General features: G+C 37.1%; 1 protein-coding gene across 2 annotated transcripts in view; it reads right to left on the bottom strand.

The window, feature by feature from the left end:
* Nucleotides 1-15980, bottom strand: part of Uba6 (ubiquitin like modifier activating enzyme 6) — a 79450-nt gene extending 63470 nt beyond the window's left edge. The window contains exons 1-5 of one of the 2 annotated variants that reach the window (XM_055629274.1): nt 15891-15980; nt 14698-14760; nt 7523-7617; nt 6902-6930; nt 580-674 (exon numbers count right to left, since the gene is read on the bottom strand). In XM_055629274.1, the coding sequence (XP_055485249.1) occupies nt 580-674; nt 6902-6930; nt 7523-7617; nt 14698-14760; nt 15891-15961 (353 nt within the window). In that variant the 5' untranslated portion in view covers nt 15962-15980. Of the gene's footprint in view, nt 1-579; nt 675-6901; nt 6931-7522; nt 7618-14697; nt 14761-15647; nt 15723-15890 lie in introns of those variants that run through there. The other variant, XM_055629275.1, reaches the window with a different exon arrangement.
* Between the last annotated feature and the right edge of the window lie 6593 nt (nt 15981-22573).

Raw genomic sequence — 22573 nt, 5'->3', positions numbered from 1 at the left:
TGTATAAAGGAAAATATATATAATATATTATATTATAATATAATAATATATATATTATATTAATAGCCTTTTTCTTCTAATTTCCAACTTTCTTAAGTTTCTTAATGACAGGAATACTACAGACTTTCTTTAGAGATGAGAGTAGAAATGGACTATCAGAGGGAACAAAGAGTATAGGTAAGAACAAGGAAAGTAACAGAAAAAAAAGAATATATGTCATGAAAGCAGGAAGAAGGACAATCTGAATGAAGGAAGAGAAAACAAAGTGCTGAGAAGGTCTGTGTGGATCAAGGAAATAAAAGCAATCTATAATGATATAAATGTATAAAAATGTCTCAATAAAATCTATTACTTTGCTAAATGATGTTTTTAAAACTTCCTTTAATAATGTCAAATTCATTTCTAGGTAACAATACAAAAATAAAAAAAAAAAACCTTGACAAAGAAAATAAATATCTGCCAGTATTTATTTATCCAAGACAGTGTCACTTTCTTTACCTTACAAAGAAAATAAGTATACTAAACTGGCATTCTCCATACATAAAACTTTCTTGACTGTAACAGTTAAAATATTTTTACCTGTTTTTCTCATTAATAACATCTTCTTCACATAAAAAGAAATTGGTCCCTAGATCCCATGCTTGGCATTTTTTTGTGTCATGAATGGTCAGCGCCTTAAAAAAAAAAAAAAAGAGGAAAATACCTGTTCATTCCAGAATAGAACCAGGATGCATAACCCCTCTGATGCTTTTTACAATGTACTAGAAATACAATGCATAAATGAGTAACAAAGAGAACTGCAAAGGCTATGTAATTACATCTTTATTCAGAAGACAGGATGTTTATAAACACCTGAAGAACCCTAAAAATCTGGTAGAGAAACTACATAGTGAGAATCTTTAAATTTTATGAAAGTAGCATGTCATAAAATTCAACATAAACAAAATATTTAAAAAATTTATATAAAAAACATCAAAATTTCCACACTTCAGATAAGTGTAATGTACAAACTAGAAAAAAACATAACTTTTATCATATCATACACCTTACAGAAAAAGATTAATTTACAACATACTGTAATAATACATATTTTATTACTCTTTAATATGAAATGCTGAATATGTAATACCTTCCGTATTCATTAGACTGGCAAAGTTTAACAAGTTGCCAAGATATTCTACTAAAAAGGATAATGAGAACCAATCACTCTCATGCATTATGATGGCACTATGAGGTGGCTCAATCTCCATGTAAAGTAATTTAGCGTAACATTTGGCATACATTTCCCCTTTAACAGAATAATCCTATTTTAGGAATCTGTCCCAAACACATTTTTGGAAAGATTCAAAAGCACGTACAACCAAGCTTATTAGATATAATTCTATTAAAAACACTAGAAACAAAATGTGCATCAACATGTAAAAATTTGTATGATGTGATATATCCACACAATGTACCTTCAAGTAACTATATGAAACATTTATCACTATGCAGTAATCTTACGGACATGTTAAGCAGTACAAAGCAAGGCACTTTAAGAAACAATAGGAAGAGACAGAAACAAAGTTAAATATGATATTTATGTATGCATATATTTGTTTACATTTAAATATAAATGAAAAGTAAATCAAATTTAAAAATGGATGTTCTAAGGGAAACACGACAGATAGAAAGAAAACAGACTAACCTGAAAATATTTTGTTTATTTTGAATAAAAACCCCAAAGTAGTAATATTGAATTTAAAAAGTGATAGCTATGATCCCAACCTGAAATAATTTAAACTGTTCTTGAGTAGTTTGCATATTAACTGGAGGAATTATGGATATAGAAGCTTTCAGTCAAGAGCAAGAGATTTTAGAGAAAGAAAAAAGATATTAATTTTCAGTAATTCATTAGTAATATTGAAACCATTTCGTATAAGTTAAATATAATATACGACAGGCAAATGGGCTATCATTAAAAATCATGAATCTTACAATAAGAGAAAATACAATTATGGAAAGTAAAAAAAGTAATCCTTTATTCCTACAGGTGAATCAGAAATTTTTGAAATAACTTGTAATATTAAACTTGAATATACTTCAGTGCTTTCTGATGATCAATGTCTTATCTCTTAAAGTGACATAGATTATGGAGGTTATGTTATGTCAAAAGAACCGAGAAACTTGAAGGTTCCACTAAGAAAGATGAACCAGGGGCTGGAGAGATGGCTTGGTGGTTACGAGTCCTGGTTGCTCTTCTAGAGAACCTGGGTTCAATTTCCAGCACCTACATGGCAGCTCACAACTGTCTGTAATTCCTCTTCCAAAGGCAGGCAAAATACCAATGGACATATAATAAAAATAAATAATTTTTAAAATGCTTAAAAAAGTTTCTGTACTATTAAAAATGGAATAAATAATGAAGAAAAACATCATAGTACATTTAAACACAAGTTTATCATGGTCTACGCATATATAAAGTTCATTAGTCACAGCTGTGGGACAGTCAAGGATGACTTTTGGAAAGTGGTAAACAGGCAAAAATTCAGTATAATATTAATACTGCCTTTTGTACATGCAGTCTACACACATTAGTGAAATCAGTGATCAATGAAGAGAAATTTTTCTTTCCAAAATATTATTACAACTACTAAATGAGGAGGTAATAACAACTATAATAAATGAAATAATGAATCTAGGCAATGATGATTTATGTCTAAAATAATAATAAAGAAGAGAAAAATAGAATGTTATCGTCTCCTGGTAGAACGCAGTATACCATAGTCTTGCAAAAGAAACCAAATCTCAATTTGATTCTGGATAGGACTATCAGTTTATAGGAAAATACAAGACACAAGTATATGCAACAAATGTTATTTTTCATCCTTTTTGTTTTATTGGGATAGGTCTTATTTTGTAGCTCTGGCTGGTCTGGAACTCACTATGCAGACTAGAACCAGCTTGGTCTTCAATCTGCAGGTCTTCTTCCCTCTTAACTTCAAAGTGTTGGAGTTAGACATGTATATATGTCACAATATGACTATTTTCTTCACTAAATAAATTTTGTTAAAGTGAAGAGAAGGAAAATCTAGAGAATAAAAGAAAAAGTTGCAGTATACAGATTCTCCTTGGCTCCTGAATAGAACAAAATAAACTTTAAAAAAAGATTTTTCAAGAAACACAGCTGAACTGTCAACTGGGCATTTTGTGTTCATGCTGGCAGCTTTCAGGGCAGCAATAACACCACACACTTCGTCATATTTAGTCTTTAGGGTAATCCCCTCCTCTTGATTATGGGATAGTGTAGTTCCTCTTGTTTAGTGCTTGATGAAGCCAGCTCTCATGCTGTCAGCAGCACTATGGAGACAGGCATATACCTGGAAACTCAGAGTAATTTCTGGTCCAAAGTCCACAAAAAAACAAAGCTGGCTACAACCAAATATGAGCTTTGCAAACAAATTCTTTGACAAGCTACCCTCAAGATGACTGTGGAGCCTACAAATACTGCCTGCAACTTGGAAAGATCCTATCAGACTAGGCTAAAATTGTTGCCCATGAAACTGGACATAATAAATGATGCTGTTAAATTTTGGAGTAAATGATTTTATAATAATAAAAACTAGTACAAAAACATAAAGAAATTAATACATTTTAAGGTGTTAAAATCATACTACACTGTGGTTATATTAAGGATATATACTAAAATATTTAAGTAGAATAAAACATCTGAAGTTCTTATTAAAAGAATTTACCAGTTGTAGCCAATGGGAATGAGAAGCAAATAAATGAAACATACGACATGTTTTGAGTTGGTAACTGAAGCTGTGTGATTGGTTATGAGGAATGTTTTAGGTGACTTTTTATGTTTAAGTTTTCAATAAATTTAAAAAAAGAGTAATAAAGCATTAATGATTCTGTTATATAAAATATGAATGCAGGAGTGGTTCAATATACGGAAATCCATCAATGTGATCCACCACATAAACAAACTGAAGGAGAAAAACCACATGATCATCTCCTTAGATGCTGAAAAAGCATTTGACAAAATCTAACATCCATTCATGTTTAAAGTATTGGAGAGATCAGGGATACAAGGCACATACCTAAACATAGTAAAGGCGATATTACAGCAAGACTATAGCCAACATCAAACTGAATGGAGAGAAACTTAAAGCAATCCCACTGAAATCAGGGACAAGACAAGGCTGCCCACTCTCTCCATATCTCTTCAACATAGTGCTGGAAGTCCTTGCTAAAGCAATAAAACAGTTGAAGGAGATCAAGGGGATACAGATGGGAAAGGAAGAAGTCAAATTATCACTATTTGTAGATGATATGATAGTATACATGAGTGACCCCAAAAACTCTACCAGGGAACTCCTACAGCTGATAAACACCTTCAGCAAAGTGGCCGGATACAAAATTAACTCAAAAAAATCAGTAGCACTCCTGTATACAAAAGACAAAAGGGCTGAGAAAGAAATTAGAGAAACAACACCATTCACAATAGCCACAAATGACATAAAGTACCTTGGGGTGACCCTAACCAAGCAAGTCAAAGACTTGTATGAAAAAAATTTCAAGTCTCTGAAGAAAGAATTAGAAGAAGATATGAGAAGATGGAAAGATCTCCCATGCTCATGGCTTGGCAGGATTAGCATAGTAAAAATGGCCATCTTACCAAAAGCAATCTACAGATTTAATGCAATTCCCATCAAATTGCCAACATAATTCTTTACAGACCTGGAAAGAAAAATTCTCAACTTCGTATGGAAAAACAAGAAACCCAGAATTGCTAAAAATATCCTCTACAATAAAAGATCTTCTGGAGGTATCTCCATCCCTGATCTCAAGCTGTACTATAGAGCAACAGTTATAAAAACTGCATGGTACTGGCATAGAAACAGAATGGTGAATCAATGGAACCGAACAGAAGACCCAAAAATAAACCCACACACTTACGAATACCTGATTTTTGACAAAGATGCCAAAACCATACAATGGAAAAAAGATAGCATTTTCAACAAATGGTGCTGGTCCAACTGGATGTCTACATGTAGAAAAATGAAAATAGATCCATACTTATCACCCTGCACAAAACTGAAGTCCAAGGGGATCAAAGACCTCAACATAAAACCAGACACATTAAATCGGCTAGAAAAAAAGGTGGGGAATACCCTAGAACTCATTGGTACAGGAGAAAACTTCCTGAACAGAACACCAACAGCACAGGCTCTAAGAGCAACAATCAATAAATGGGACCACATGAAACTTAAAAGCTTCTGTAAAGCAAAGGACACCGTCATCAAAACAAAGCGACTGCCTACAGATTGGGAAAGAATCTTCACCAACCCTTTATCTGACAGAGGACTCATATCCAGTATATATAAAAAACTAAAGAAGCTGAAAAGCAGCAAACCAAGTAATCCACTTAAAAATGGAGAACAGAGCTAAACAGAGAACTCTCTGTACAGGAATATCGAATGGCAGAGAAGCATTTAAAGAAATGCTCAACCTCATTAACCATTAGGGAACTGCAAGTAAAAAGGACCCTGCGATTTCAACTTACACCCATCAGAATGACTAAGATCAAAACTCAACTGACAACACATGCTGGAGAGTTGTGGAGAAAGGGGAACCCTCCTCCACTGCTGGTGGGAATGTAAACTTGTACAACCACTCTGGAAATCAATCTGGCGCTTTCTCAGACAAGTAGAAATAGTGCTTCCTCAAGATCCAGCCATACCACTACTAGGCATATATCCAAAAGAGACTCAAGTACACAAAAAGGACATTTGCTCAACCATGTTTGTAGCAGCTTTATTTGTAATAGCCAGAAGCTGGAAACAACCCAGATGCCCATCAACTGAAGAATGGATGCAGAAATTGTGGTACATCTATACAATGGAGTATTACTCAGCAATGAAAAATAAGGAAATCATGAAATTTGCAGGTAAATGGTGGGACCTGGAAAGGATCATCCTGAGTGAGTTGTCCCGGAAGCAAAAAGACACACATGGTATATACTCACTCATATAAACATACAACATAGGATAAACCCGCTAAAATCTGTACATCTAAACAAACTAAGCAAAAGAGAGGACCCTAACTAAAATGTTCAATCCCCATCCTGAAAGGCAAAGAGGATGGACATCAGAAGAAAAAGAAAATAGGAAACAACCTCGGAACCTGCTACAGAGGGCCTCTGAAAGCCAGAAGAAAACAGGAAACAACCTTGAAACCTGCCACAAAGAGCCTCTGAAAGCTTCTGCAGTATAGACTGTCAAAGCAGATGCTGAGCCTGATAGCCAACTGATGGGCAGAGTGAATGGAATTCTATGTAAGAAGTGGGAAATAGTAAGAGCTGGAGGGGATGGGAACTCCATAAGGAGAGCAACAGAACAAGATAATTTGAACACAGGGAACTTCCCAGAGACTCATACTCCAACCAAGGACTATTCGTGGAGATGACCTGGAAGCCCTGAACAGGTGTAGCCCATGGCAGTTCAGTGTCCAAGTGGGTTACATAGTAATGGGAAGAGGGACTGCCTCTGACATAATCTGATTGGCCTGCTCTTTGATCACCTCCCCCTGAGGGGGGAGCAGCCTTACCAGGCCACAGAAGGTGACAATGCAGCCACTTCTGATGAGAACTGATAGACTAAGATCAGAAAGAAGGCAAGGAGGACCTTCCCTATCAGTGGACTTGGGGAGGGGCGTGCATGCAGAAAGGGGAGGGAGGGTGGGATCGGGAGGGTAGGGGGGTTATGGGGGGATACAAAATGAATAAAGTGTAATTAATAAAAGTTAAATAAAAAATTTTAAAAAAAGAATAAGACAAAGTACAGAATTACTACAAATCAGGAGAAACAAAACAGTTCATAACAAACAACTTTTCATACTATGGATATATACTCACCTTAATCCCTGCAAGAACAAGATTCTTTGCTACAAAGGAAAAAGAAAAAGGAATAACTTATCATTGCAAATTCATACCAAATACACTTCATGGAGCGCCATCACATTTCTGAGTAACTATAACTTTTTAAAATTTGTTTAAGAAAGAAAATACATGTAGAAAAAATGAATTGATACAATTTTGCATAATTATACCATATACTATTCATTTTTCAGTGTTTTAATGAATATACTATATGTAACCATAATGAAGTAAGAATGATCATTAAGCTAGATATAGTGGCATAAGCCTTTAACCCCAGCACTAAGGAGGCAAAGGCAGATGGACCTTCATGAATTCAAGACCAGTGTGGTTTACATAGTAAGTTCCAAACAGCTAGGGTTACATAGTGAGACTCTAAACAAAACTAAATAAAAGGAACAAGCAAGTGAAAGGCCTTTTTTTTTTTTTTTGTGGAAGACCATACCTGTGCTACAAACTATTTTGTCAACAAATCTGATCAGCATTTTGAATCTAATTTCCTTTAAAGAAAGTAAGAGAAGAGTAATAATCTTTATCTTATGTAGCTCAAAAGTGTCACAGAAATTATGGAAAAACAAAACAAAACAAAACACTGCTTACCAATTTCCACTCCAAGCCCACCCATACCACTTAAGAAGACATGAGACTTGGCCATCTTCTGCATTGCTGTGTCACCAAGAACGTATCTCTGTCGACTATATGTTAAACACAATGAAAAACAAAATAATTATTTCATCAAATAAAATATGCCTTAAAGTTTTGCAAACTAAAAGCCACAACACTCGAGTCCATGCAGAATTGTGTTAGATGATCTGTACAGTACTTAGTTAACCAACTGAACAATTTATCTGAGAGAGTTAACAGGAAACAATAATATAGCAGAGCTTGTAGATAATAAAAAAACCAATAAATTCTTATAAGAATCAGATATAAAAGTTTGGTGTAAGCACAAATAGTTTTATCAATGCTTTGGTAGTATTTATTTCTGAAATTAAAATACTGATACATGTATATCAAAATAATTTGCATATTTTAGCATTTCAAAAGCCTAGAAATGTTGTTTAGTTAGATCAATACTGTATCTTTATAATTCTCTTCTTTGTTACCTAAAAAAAAAAAAAAAGAGAATAAAACCGGAACTTTTGGTAGGTAGGCAAGTTGTTTTACTTGCAGTACTGGGGACTGGACTGACTCAGATAAAGAGAGCAATCAACCAACTGGGTTGTATACCCAGCCTAAAGCCTGAAATTTTGTTTTTCAATTAGTATTTAAAACTTGGGTTTCAGAAGTAAAAACTATGCATCTCCTTCTATTAATTTTGGTTAACTGTGTTTGCCCTGCTTTCAACTTTATGAGTTAGACCATTTTGAATGTCTTTGTTTCTTTGAATAAATTACAATGGAGCTTTTCCTCTGAGATTGTTTTTTCACTTTAAAGTTTTATTTTTGAAATCAAAGATTATTACATCATTTTTTTCCTTCCCATCTCTTCCTTATGGCCCAGCTTCTCCCTATACTTTGCTCTCTTGCAAATTAATAGCCTCTGGCAGCTTTTTAATTGTTGTTACACACACAAACACACTGCTCAGCATATGAATAATGTTATGACCACTTATAATTAAATAGCCAACTGGGGGACTTTCCTCCCACTCTCAGCATTCCTTAGCTGCCTATAGCTTTTTGTCTAGGGTTGGGACCCCTTGAGATTTCCCTCTTGCACATTAACATGGTTTATTTATAATGTACTGTGGGATCTGTAGGGTGCTCACAAGGGCTAGAAGAAGTTATCAGATACCCCAGAACTGGGGTTACAGGAGTTTCATGAGCTGCCTGATGTGGGTGCTAGAAACTGAGGTCTGGTATTCTGCAAGAGCAGTATGTGCTCTTACCCACTGAGCAATCTCACTGGTCTACATTTATGAGATTTATTCATCTTGATTAATGTAATGGTCAGTGATTTTCAGTTTTTCTGACCTATTATTCTGACGACATTATTAAGTGGCCATGCCACACAGTACTGAATATGATCAGTAAAAAGAAATCACCAAGGCAGATTACATTAAGAAAGTCCTAGCTACTAAAATTTCTACCTCTGGTAAAGTGATATTTTAATGTAGTAATCTTAACTGTACTTCCTTGAAGCTATGCAAAACTCATCTAATCCCTCTTTACAGATAAAGATCTGTAGATTGTATTCACAATTCAGCATCTTCTCCCTTAACACCGCCAATTCTGTAATTTCTAACACAAAAATCATTCCCAGTACCTCTCAATATTCTAAACATTTTCTTCTGGATGCACTTCAATGATCTTCACTACGTGTCCACAGTATTTTTTAACAACAATATTCCTGGAGGCTGAAGAAACGCCTCAATAGTTTAAGAGCACTTTGTTACTTTAACAGAGAAAACTGGATTTGATTCTGGACACCCACGTAGTGATTCACAACCAAATTAACTCCAAATCCAGGGGGATCTGATGCCCTCTTCCAACCTCCATAGGTTCCAGCCATGCACTTAGTCCTGGGCCCCGACCTTTGCCTACACTAGAGGTGGTCACGAAGTCCTATCCAGGTTAAACTTCTACTCCTTGTAAGGTCATGTCCAGCAAGCACTTGCACTTAATGCAAATAAGGCATTCCCAGCACCTTAGCCCCAGCCAATAATATACACTCAACCTGAAAGCTTCTACCCACTTGCAAATGTTTAAATAGCTTTTGTTCACCACTCCAATTCAATAAGCTACTCAATGAAGGCTGCCTCTCAGAGTCAGCTCTCATCATCCCCCAGCAGCTCCTGCCTCAGGTCACTGGTCTGATACTGGGCAATTAAAGTAGTGGTATCTGCCCATTTGTCTGTTTATCTATCTTTTTTTCTTTTAAGGTGGGTTCTCACTATGTAGCTCTCACTGTGTAGCTATATAAATCAGTCTGGCCTCACCTATATTTTATATGTAAAATGAAGAATTTCTGGTTTGTAACAGAAGAAAGAAATGCAACTGGATTCTGGTGGTCTCCCTAAATTAAAGAGCTATAAATTTAAGAAGCTAGAATTAGGACAGAAGATGGTTCACCAGGTAAAGATAAAGGCACCTGTCAGCAAATCTGACAACCTGAGTTCAATCCCTGAGACCCACAGGGTAGAAGGAGAAAACCAATTATCTCTATTTGTACTCTGACCTCCATACACATGCCATAGAATAAATACACCACGGAATGAGCACACTGGTACATACACACCCAGACAGAGAGACAGAGAGAAAGAGAAAGAGAGCTTTCTTTCTTTTCTTTCTTTCTCTTTCTTTTTTATTAGTTACATTTTATTACCTCTGTATCCCAGCTGTATCCTGCTCCCTCATTCCCTCCCAAACCTTCCCTTCCTCCTTCATCTCCTCCCTGCCCCTTTCCAAGTCCACTGATAGGGGGGACCTCCTCCCCTTTCATCTGACCCTGTTTAATCAGGTATCTTCAGAGGACTTTGCAGCCAGTCCTGAAGAGAGCTTTTAAAAGTTAATGACATAAGAGAAAGTTAGGATTTTTAAAGTAGAGGTCCACAATTGGCAAGTTTCTCCAACTTAAATTAATTTGAGTACAGATTAGCAAACACATGAAGAAAACTGTAAGGCTGGAAGAATCACCTCAAAGGGCAAAGGGAACAAACAGCCTACTGCTATTAAAATAGAGGTCCATAAAATTTTGTGTTTTGCTAAAGCTAAGCACAAAATAACTAAAGTTAAGCATAAAATACCTCGCAATATAAAGGGCATTAAAAAATAATATTAAATAGCAAAGAAAATTTTGCTCCAATTAACTGAAGATTCTTTTGGTCTTAAGCTTAAAAGCAAGCCAGGAAAGGAACACACTGTTTCCAGGTAACTTAAATGTGTTTCTTAAGAACACTAAAGAATATTTTAGGAATCTAAAATTAATCCAGCATTCAAACATGTAAAATGCACAAGGTCTGACATCAATAAAAAAGTTACCAGGTACACAGAAGTAGGGAAATACAACCCACAATGAACTAAATGTAACCAACAGGTGCACATTCAGGAATAACAAAGATGCTTGAACTAAAAGAAATTATAATATAATTCATTGCTCAAGAAGGTGGAGGGAAACAAAAAACCTTCAGAGAATAGAACTACAAATCTAAGATAAAAATAGACTGGACAGAACTAACAACAGATCTAAGATTACCAAGACAACTGGAAGTTCAGCAACAGAACTTCCAAACATGAAAACAAATACAGCCCGAGAAAGTTTTGGTACTTCATTTTGACTAATCCATGTGAAATTGGAATTCCTAAAACAAAATATGAACAGGAGGGAAGAAAAAGGTATGACTTATTAATGGTCAAATTTTTTCCAGGAGTACTAACTCAGATACTACAAAGTGAACAATTTCCAAACAAGAAATATAAGGAAAACTGTACGATGGCATATCACATACCTCAGAAAGGAGATAAAAATCTTAAGTCCCTAAAGATAATGGAACATTATATAAGGGGAAAAGGTAAGAGTACCTACCATTTGTCTTTCTCCCAGGGAATCAGAAACAGTACTTTTAGAAGTACAGAAAGTAAAAAAAAAAATAGCACTAAAACAATGACCTGAAATTCCATACTCAGCAAAAATATTTCTCAAAATAAAAAGTGAAATAAAGACCTTTTCAAATGCATAAACTCCCCAAAACTTAGTTGCTGCTAAAAGACTTTAATGTAAGAAATGTTAAGTAACACAAGCAGGCAGAACAGGAACCTACCGCAGAGGGCCTCTGAAAGACTCTACCTAGCAGTGTATCAAAGTAGATGCTGAGACTCATAAACAAACCTTTGGCAGAGTGCAGAGAATCATATGATAAAGGGGGGGGTTAGTATGACCTGAAGAGGACAGGAGCTCCACAAGGACAAAATATATCAGGGCACAGGGAATCTCTATGAGACTGTTTCTCCAACCAAGGACTATGTATGGATATAACCTAGAATCCCTGCTCGGAGGTAGCCCATGGTACCTCAGTATCCAAGTGGGTGCCCTAGTAAGGGGAACAGGAACTATTTCTGACATGAACTCAACGACTGGCTCCTTTACTCCCCCCCTTTTCTCCCCCGCCCCCTGCCCCAAGGAACAGCCTTGCTAGGCCACAGAGGAGGACATTGCAGCCAGTCCTGAAGACATCCGACAAGCTAGGGTCAGATGGAAGGGGAGGAGGACCTCCCCTAGCAGTGGACTTGGAAAGGGATAGGGAGGAGATGAGGGAGGGAGAGTGGGATTGGGAGGGAATGTGGGAGGGAGCTATGGCTGGGATACAAAGTAAATAAACTGTGATTAATATTAAAAAAATTAAAAACAAAAAAAATAAGCTGAATTTACAGAAAAGCATGAAGAATGTGAGAAATGAGAAAATAGGGATAAATATTTTAAATTTTAAACATTTTTAACTGTTTAAGTCACAACAACGATACAGTAAATTTATAACACGCATAGAACTAAATGTAAAACAATGATTGCACAAATATTCCAATAAGAAATTTGTAGTTTTATACACTAGAAATGGTACTACTTTAACATATATTATTGTATCAAACTAATAATAATTATACTCAATGAAGTAAAAAGTAAAAAGCAGGGCAAGAGAGATGGCTTAGCAAGTACAGTACTATGTACAAGCCAGAAGCCTTGAGTTTTATCCCTGGAACCCATGGTAGAGAGGAAAATACCAAAACCAGTTGGGAAACAAGCTGGTTTACAGGAGTGTGTATAGACATTTCATTATGCCTTATCCTCACATTCTTAACAGTCCCAATATCGCAACAGTATCGAAAGTCCACAACATATTCTGAGACTAAAGGCAAACTCTTAACTATGAGCTGTAGTATAAAAAAACCAAGTTACATACTTCTAAGATAAATCAGCAAAGTATTCTCACCTAATATGGATAGAGAAAGGAAGGACAGAATCAAAGACACACAAAAACTCAGCAGGGTAAACATTAAAACTGTTTACTCAGTTCTTTGTCTGGCATCTGCTGCACATGTTATCATAATTGCCATATGCACTGCCCTTAAGGCCTTTCTGGCTGCAACTACGTGCCCTCTCTGTTGCCTCTGCATACTGCCTGCAGCTTTCCTGAACACACATTTCATGTTCTGGTCCCAGGTCATTCACTGGAGCTTAAGCTTCATCCTAACAGCTTTGAGCATTGCTCTGTTAGAAGCTGCCTGTAGGATGATGATCCTTCCAATCCAAGGTCTCATTGCATTTAAGTTCCCAGTCAAGTACAGCATTCCCACTGTACTACTGTTTGGCATGTAGAGACACGACAGAGCTCTTCATGGATGATGATACTCTCCCTTCACAAACATGTTGCTTAAAGTACTGGTAGACAATTCTTCCAGTCCTCTCAATATGGAGGACAGGTTTTTACACGGAAAATCTAGTGTACGTGTTTGAATACCTCTGTATATGTCAAAGGTTGTGTGTACAAGTCCAAGGACTTCTGTAGAGTTTGTACTCTCTTTCATCATGTGGGTCTTGTGGACCAAACTCAAGTTGTCAGGCTTGGTGGCACGTGCCTGTACTCACTAACCATTTCTCCAGCCCTGAGAGACTGGTTATATACACCCGAAGCTGAGAATTTAATCTGAATTCATCCTTTGTCTTTGTTATCCAGTCCTAAGATGTTAGGAACAACAATTCAATACCAATGTATCTTTTAGTTTCCCAGAGATCTCAAAAAGTCACTAAATTCTCTGACTCTCACAATTGCTAAGTTAGAAATATCAATGCATCTGCTTTGCATATTTCTTTAAACAGTTATCGCACAGATTATAGTACTCTCAGTACTATCAGAAGGAGAGTCTTTACCAACTTTAAAATTACCACATTAATAACCACAAATGTAGAGAAATTTTTAATCAGAACATGGCTGCTCTGGCAAGAGAGCACATCCAATCCAGCTGGAATACAAACATATTTTTAATCCTAGGAGACAGGCAAGCAGATCTCTGAGTTCAAGGCCAGCCTGGTATAGAGCAAATTTCAGGTAAAGAAAAGCTTAGGTCCAGGCACAGTGGTAGACACCTTTAATCCCAAACAATGGAGGTAAAGATAGTTTGCAGAAGGAAGCACCCATGTTTGAAAATGATGTCTAATTGAGTGGCTTTCATAGTGAAAAACCAGAGAAAGACTTGATAGGCTAGGATATACCCACTCTCATGAGAAGAAAGAGAAAGGAAAACTACTTAACTAGCAATGAGAGAGAGAGAGGGGAGGCAGTTTTATTGGGACAATAACAGAAAGAGGGGTTGCAGAGAGAGCTCAGGTGAAGACCGAATGAACAAGAGAATGAGAAGGAGCCAAGAGATTATAACTCTCAGTTACATAATATTTCTCCTGTATCTATGTATTGTATTTTCTTGAGACTTGACTGAAATAATTTTCCTCCAAATTTGAAAGCATAACTGAAGTAACCAAAGAAACTCCTATACTACTAAGAACATTAGTAAAGCCTCTTGTCTAAAGTCAAGGCATTTACTTTCATATTGGACAATAAAATATTTCTTACACCTACCATTTAAATCTAAAAATCCCTGGGGCTTATTACATATTAAAACTTTCATACTACATATAGTATGAGAAAAACCTACAAAAATCCCAATTTTAATTTGAAAGGAACTTGTAGGATATCCATACAATATTCTGCAAGGGCACAGTCTTCAGACTATGAGATTCTCTACTAACAATCAGAAAATGTGGGTTTCAGTCTCTGAGGTTCTTACCTGTATAATCCATCATCGATTTCCACAGATTCTGATGACATGGTAGGTAAATTTTTACTTGCACTACAGAGGAAAAAATAAACTTTTTATTATGGCTTTTAAACATTCATACTCCATAAGACCAGTTACTAAAGATCCTTATATACCAAATGTATGTTTTATTAGGTATCATTTTCCTTAGTTTTTTTTTTTTTTTTAATGTGAAGCTAATTTCACCAACTGCTGCTATGGGCAATGTTTACTGTTGATGTTTTAGAGCGACCAGACAGTAACTGCACTCTCAGACATTATCCTGCTAATAAAATCAGCACATTACTATTCTGGCAATAAAACTGTATAAATAATAATAATGATGATAAAATAATGTCATCTGTGAGACGATTACAATGCTCCAACTAAGGGGTGGTTCTTTGTATTAAATAATACTTCTCAAGTCGTTTTTAGCAGCATTTGGCCTGGGCAGACAATACTATTAATATCACTTAAACCTAGTACTTGAAGTATTCGTTTCAATATGCACTGTAAAAAGCTAAGAGATTATATTAAATGAACATAATAAATCCATCACTTCTATATTTGGTATAAAGTATTCTTATACCGGGCCAGATACAAGTTGGGCTTTATTAATTCTACGATGACTGAAAGAGAACGGACCCAAACACAGGTGAAGAGTATACCAGGATCCCACCCCCTTAATTTTCCAGGCTGGGTAAGAAAAGCTACAAGACCCTCAGTGGGAAATCATCACAGGAGCCGTGGGCTCCTCCCCGCGCCTCAGCACCCCTGTCCCCAACAGCGCGGTGCTCGGGGGTCCAGACTGCAACAGATTCATCCTGATTTGTGCCCTCAAGTAACAGATTTCCGAGGAGCACGGCCGGAGGACAGTGCACAGTGGCCCAGGCAACAGGGGCCACAACTCTGCCCCGACCAGGCCCGTCAGAAGTGCTGACCTGAGCGAAGAACGCTAAAGCCCTCCTGGAACAGCGAAGACCCGGCAAGAGCGAGTCTCCTCGGCGGAGCGCGAGCTGCGAGGCCAGCTCCCACGTCGCCACACCCACCGCCCGCTCGCCGGCTCGCTCGCGGGCGCTCCGCGGGGCCCCGTGGCCTCTGCGCGCTCTGACGCGCCCGAGCGAGCCCGCGCCGGCGTTCCTGCGCTCCTTCCCGCCAAGCCCGCCCGGGGCCAGGCCTCTCACCTGCAGGCTCCCCAGGAGGAGCACGACGCCTCTTCCCGGGGACGCACAGTCAACGGCTCGGAGCGCTCCATCGCCTTCCGACGCTGAGGAGGGAGGTAGGAGAGGAGGAGGGGCCGCGAGGGTCAAGGGGCGGGCGACGACGTCAGCAGGGGCGGGGCTGGGGAAGTGCGCCCAGGGCAGTGTTTCCGGTCAGCCCCAGGGACACCGGACTTCCGGTTTGGGCAGGTGAGGGGAGTGGCTAAGTGAGGAGGGCCAAGTGCGGAACCTAAACACTGAAGTTACCACTCCACAGCCGCCTGCAGACGGAGTTTACCTTGCAAATCCTAGAGTATTACATCACCTAGAGGAGATTATTTTCCGAACAACAACAAAGGCGTATCTGGGCTGGGATTCCACTTAAAGATTCTGTTTAAATAGTTTTGAGGCTCAACTACGTATGAGACGCGGGTACAGATTTCTGTACTCAAGTGACTTTTTTTTTTTTAATCTTTTATTTTTTTTTATTAATTACACTTTATTCATTTTGTATCCCCCCATAAGCCCCTCCCTCCTCCCCTGCCGATCCCACCCTCCCTCCCCTTTCTGCATGCATGCCACTCCCCAAGTCCACTGATAGGGGAGGTCCTCCTCTCCTTCTTTCTGATCTTAGTCTATCAGTTCTCATCAAAAGTGGCTGCAATCTGATTGGCCTGCTCGTTGATCACTTCCCCCTGAGGGGGGAGCAGCCTTACCAGGTCAAGTGACTCTTTAGAGCTGTAAAATTTGCCACTTTCATTTTATGGAAGAAGAAAAGGAACTTAACAGTTAATGATTTAGTCAAAGACATAAAGCCATGCCAAGATTACTAGCTCTTGTGTCTATTTCTCATTGAATTCTTGTTTCATTGACTCTCTTTACCATTTTTAGAAAACAATTGTGTGGACACAAAACAATTAAGAATAGAATCAGTCGTATATCTGAAGAAACATAAGCCCAATTTTAAAAATTAGCATTTATTTATACATACAATACAACGTTCTGTAAAGTATGATATTTTTACTTCAAATTCTATTTTGAGAGGAGTATCTTGACAATCCTGCATTATCCCGTGTGTCCATCCCCTCCATGCTGTTTCTAAAACTGATATTCTCAAAAAGCTTGGAAGCTTTTGTTGACTATCTGTTGCATCCTGGTTTCATCTTGTAGGATAGGCATTTTTTTTTTCAATCCCATTGTGGACCTTTTTTTACCATTCCATTAAAATAAACTAGGATTATGTCTAATTCTTTCATAGTTCTGCTCTAGCACTATATATATATATGTCTTTTTATTATAAAAGGTTTTTTTTTTTTGGACACATGCATACATGCTCCTAATTTTTCCTTCCCTTTAATTAAAGAAAACAAATATTTACAATTCATTACAGCAGCAAAATTAAAGTTATGAAGTAGCGACAAAAATGATTTTATGATTAGAAGTCACAACAACATGAGGAGCTGTGTAAAAGGGTCAAAGCATTAGGAAGGTTGAGAACACAGTCTTAAAGGTTCTACTGTCCCCCTACCCTACCATGGATTTTAGTCAAATACTTTAACACACAGGCTTGAAGTGTAGTTACCACCCAAACCCGGAAAGCAGACATCTTGTATTTAATGAAATATTATATAAATTATTTCAAACATACAACAAAATGGTGATTCATATCTTAACAGGTTTTTTTTCATGTTTTGCCATGTTTATACATTGGGGAAAAATAGATTATCACCAGACATTTTGACAGGTTTTATGCCACAAGAAAGTATAATAGTATATTTAGAATATTAAAGGAAGAATGTATAAGGCAATTATTTTATACCCAGAAAAATTAAGGCTCATGTTCAAATAGTAAAAACTGTTACCAACACTTGACACCAAAAATTGGTAAGACTATCCTCTGTATGATTCATACATATTAGTATCTTGACAGACAAAGTAACTAAATAAACCTTTCCTTGGGAACAGGCTCATGATCCATTGTATGTGTTGGCTTTTGTGTTCCTTCTTCATTCTTGATTATTAATTTCCCCAACCTTGATCTTGCCATTTCTGAGTTTGAGGCATCTCTTTCAGCAATGTTTTCATTGTCTGTGATGATGATATTATACTCTTTGTTCCAGTCCCCAACCCTTTTGAACTTGATACTCTGTTGCTCATTTATCTGCAACATTTTTGTCCTTGAACCATTAGTGCAAGCCAGAACCCCCGAGTTCAGGAAGTACAAATCCACCAGAAAGACCTGAGTTGCTAGAGGCAGTGTGAGCAGCTTATTCCAAGGAGGGAATGAACTTCCCAGAGGAACCCATGGATTGCCTTAACAACGAGTCGAGACATATTTGTTGTAGGGCTTTAGGGAAGCATAAAGTTTAGGAGACATTAATGTGAAGTAGCATTTTGATAGGCTGAAAACCAAACAACTACCCCCTAAAAAAGCCTGCTCTACACAGGGGTCTTTCCTGAGACTGATACTCCAACCAAGGACCATGCATGGAGATAACCTAGGACCCCTGCACAGATGCAGCCCATGGCAGCTCAGTGTCCAAGTGGGTTCCATAATAATGGGAACAGGGACTGTCTCTGACACGAACTGATTAACCTGCTCTTTAATCACCTCCCCTTAATGGGGGAGCAGCCTTACCAGGCCACAGAAGAAGACAATAGCAGCCACTCCTGATGCGACCTAATTGACTATGATCAGAAGGAAGGAAAAGAAGACCTCACCTATCAGTGGACTTGGGGAGGGGCATGCGTACGGGGGGGGGGGGGGGGGGGGGGGGGGGGGGGGGGGGGGAGGCTTTGGGCGGGGAGGAGTGAGGGAACCATAGGGGGGATACAAAGTAAATAAAGTGTAATTAATAAAGAATTAAAAATATAAAAAAATCCTGCTCTAATTAAAGGTTCTATGTTAGGACTAAATACATCATGGACCAAGGACACTGTTTCCTTGAAAACTACAATTATAGGTGTGAAATAAGTTTACAAATTTCTTGATTATGGTTCTAGTATTTGTTGGAAGTGGAAGCTACTTCTCTTTGACAAAGTGTTTTGGATATTATAACAATAAACAATGGATTCATCTTATTGTGGGGAAATCAACAAAGTGTTTGAAAATCTATGGTTTTAGCTAAAAGGGTTTTCTTACTCTAGGGTATGTGTCAACTAAAGTTCCTAGAAAATAGGACACACCTGTGTTAACAATTCTAGAAGGCTGATTGATTGGTTAGAATTTGTGGAACATGGAGAAGGTTGAGGTGCTGTAGGTTTAGGGACAAATTATCTTGGGATAGCTTTAGCCCTCTAACTAGCCAGCTGTGTACTATTTATGTCAGTGGCTTAATAAGCATTAGAGAGTTGAAAAATAAATATGAGTAAATGACACTGTACAACACAGAAATAAGAAAAAGTTTGAGTAAGGAATTAAAAGAAAATTTAGCTTAGATGGAAAAGTTCACTGTGTGACATTAGATTTCTGGGAATATTAAAGGTCAGTGTCAGGCTGGAAAGATGACTCTGTGGGTAAATTAGTTGCTATATAAGCAGAAAAGCTGAGTTCAGATCCCTAACCCTTATGCTATTCCCATGGCCTCCTGGCCATCCAACCTGGCTAGTTGATGGGATCAAGGTTCAGTGAGAGACTGTCTCAGAAAAATATAGCAGAAAGTGGTAGAGGAAGACACCAGGTATCACTTCTGGTATACAAACACATCTGAGAAAGTACATGTCCATACACTGCACATAAAAAACATTCATGTCAGAAAATTTTAGCTGAGGATTTTCTAGCACCTGATGACCACAGTTAGTACTAGACTTTATATAATTAATGCTCTTAATATATTAAATTTCTCCCTTTATCAGACAGGTTCTAGCACTGTAGCTCAGGCTAGTCTCAACTTGTGCTTAGTCCTTGTGCATTTGCTTCCAGATTTCACCCTTCCTTAATGCTTTGATATTCTTTTCCTTACAACAGAAGACATCTTAGTGCAAAAAGTGATGCATAGAATAAAAGTTGTTTACAAGCAAGGCACAGTGGTGCATATCTGTAATCCCAGCACTCAGGGAGGCAGAGGCAGGTAGATCTCTGTGAGTTCAAGTCCATCTTGGTCTACAAAGTGAGCTCCAGAACAGCCAAGGCTACACAGAGAAACCCTGTCTCAAACAACAACAACAACAACAACAAAAAGTTCATCACTTCACAATTTATTGTGTTTTCTTCCTATTATAGAAGCAGTATAAGTTTATTTTCGGATTTTGGAACTATAGACATACACAAGAAAGAAAAAAAATTAAATCATACTTCAATAATTACATAAAATGTTCACATATATCTGTTGATTCTAAACATGCATTTGTTATCAACATCCAAAATAAAAGTAATTATTGTATTCTTGATTTCTTTCAGTTATTTGTAAGAAAGAGATTAAGTTGGCTTGTATTTTATTTCTCATCTTTTTCTTTCTTCATTAGCAATTAAATCTGTAAGCATTGAGATGTTTAAATTTAGTCCACAAATGACCTGCAGAGATAGATTGGTGGTTAAGAATACTTGCTGCGCTTGCAGGGGTCCAAGGTTTGAGTGTCAGTACTCACATGGTAGCTGACAACATGAATTCCTGAGGATTTAATGCTCTGTGTTCACTTCCACAGGTACCAGGCACACACATGGTACACAGATATACAGACAACACATTTATATATATAAAATAAAGATACCTAATTTAGAAATACAGGGCATAGATAGAATAAATGAATTTTAAAAATGTCTTACTAGTCTAAATGTAATTTCTGTTTTTTCCTTTTCTTTTCTTTTCTTTTTTTTTTTGAGACAGGATTTTTCTGTGTAGCCTTGGCTGTCCTGGTACTCACTCTGTAGACCAGGCTGTCCTCACAGAGATCCCCCTGCCTCTGCCTCCTGAATGCTGGGAATAAGGACATTCCCCATCACCACCCAGCCCTAAAACGTAATTTCTTTGTGATGACCGTGTAAGTCATGAGATGGACCCAATAAAAGAATCCCTAATTCAGTTCTATTATTTATACTCCTTGGAATACAGTGTTTAGGATACTTACCACTCCATCCTACAAAATATTGTTCTCTCTAAAATCTGAAAATGAATAGATGCAATCATTGTTCAATTATTGTTTAGTCTCTTTAATGCCTTCAAAAACTTAATTGCTTAAGGAAATACAATTTTTAGTAAGTTCAGTAATTTAAACAAAAGAGAAACCTGGGCAGAGATGGCATGTGCCTTTCATCCCAGCACTTGGAAGGCCGAGGCAAGCAAATCTTTGAGGCCTGGTCTGCAGAGTGAGTTCCAGGGCAATTAGGGCTAATCAGAGAAACCCTGTCTCAAAAAAAAAAAAAAAAAAGAGAGAGAGAGAGAGAGAGAGAGAGAGAGAAGAACCAAGATAGAACTTAATCTTAATTATCTGAAATATTGGATTTACTCTGCAGAACATTTTCTTTTTAGAAAGAATCTTCATCTTCTATAATAATACAACACATGAGTATAATATCAGATTTGGAATACTCTGTTGTCAATTTAGTTTAAATCCATATTTTTATTATATGTATAAATCACAATATTGACATTGAGGACTTGCTTCCTGAATCTTAAGCAAGTTTGGATGTTTAAAAGAATGACTCAGCATACTGAAGTGACACAGTTTCAATATCCACATTTGCATCCATTTATATGAACATGTATATGAACAAACAAATATAGTCAGATACATTTTATAACAATAATTATGACACACACATGTAGAAAATCAAGCTGGGAATATTCAACATTTTTGGCAGTCTGGTTTAGTTGGTAAATTCTTTGAATAATAATAGTAAATATCTAAAATAATACAAACAGGACTAAACCAAACAAAAATACATTGACATATAACTCTATTCATGGGCTACATAAATTAAGGACCTCTGTATCCAGATAGCCTTATAACAGATATATCTCTAACATACCCAATTCAATATCTGACTAGAAGTGTTTCTTGAGCACATAAGAAACGAGTTGGGAGACATATTTTAAACATAGATGCAATGAAGCCCTTAGGTTTACCTTGTACATATATATCATTTTTTGCTTTAAATCCAGAAGATCTATTGTAATTTTAGGAGTAAGTATATTATGAAGATACTTGGTATAATTTGTTATTGTTATAACTTAGACTATGTCATCTAAGCCTTCTTGGTTTTGAGTACATGTGTAAACTTTGAGCATTTTTTTCAGCACATGGAAAACTTTGAGTTCCACTCAATTGAAATATAAACTCCATCAGTAATTTCTCCCAGTGATTTTTAAATTGAAAGTATGAGTAACACAGAAGATAAAAAAAGAGAGAGAATATTGGAACATAAGCAAAAATCTGAAAAAATATCTAACAATACTGTAAAACCAAAAGTAGAAAATAATAAAGGGACGCAAAGAAGGGACTTGCCGTTGGTCAGCAGTTTGCTCTCTGTAATCACACATAGCCTAGCATATTTGCAAATTACTCTCATGTTTTGTACGGCATTACATAGTTCACATCAATATCTATTAGATAATTATTGAATTTAACTACTTATACTTCCCAAGTAAGTGAGTGTTGTATTTTATTTTCACCTCCTTTCATTTTTCGTGAAAAGGACAGACCTGACCTGAGCTGAATGAAGTATGTTG

The sequence above is a fragment of the Psammomys obesus genome, unplaced genomic scaffold, assembly GCF_907164565.1.
Source record: "Psammomys obesus unplaced genomic scaffold, mPsaObe1.curated_primary_1811, whole genome shotgun sequence".
In the NCBI taxonomy this organism is placed as follows: domain Eukaryota; kingdom Metazoa; phylum Chordata; class Mammalia; order Rodentia; family Muridae; genus Psammomys; species Psammomys obesus.
This window is presented reverse-complemented; position numbering and strand designations above follow the sequence as displayed.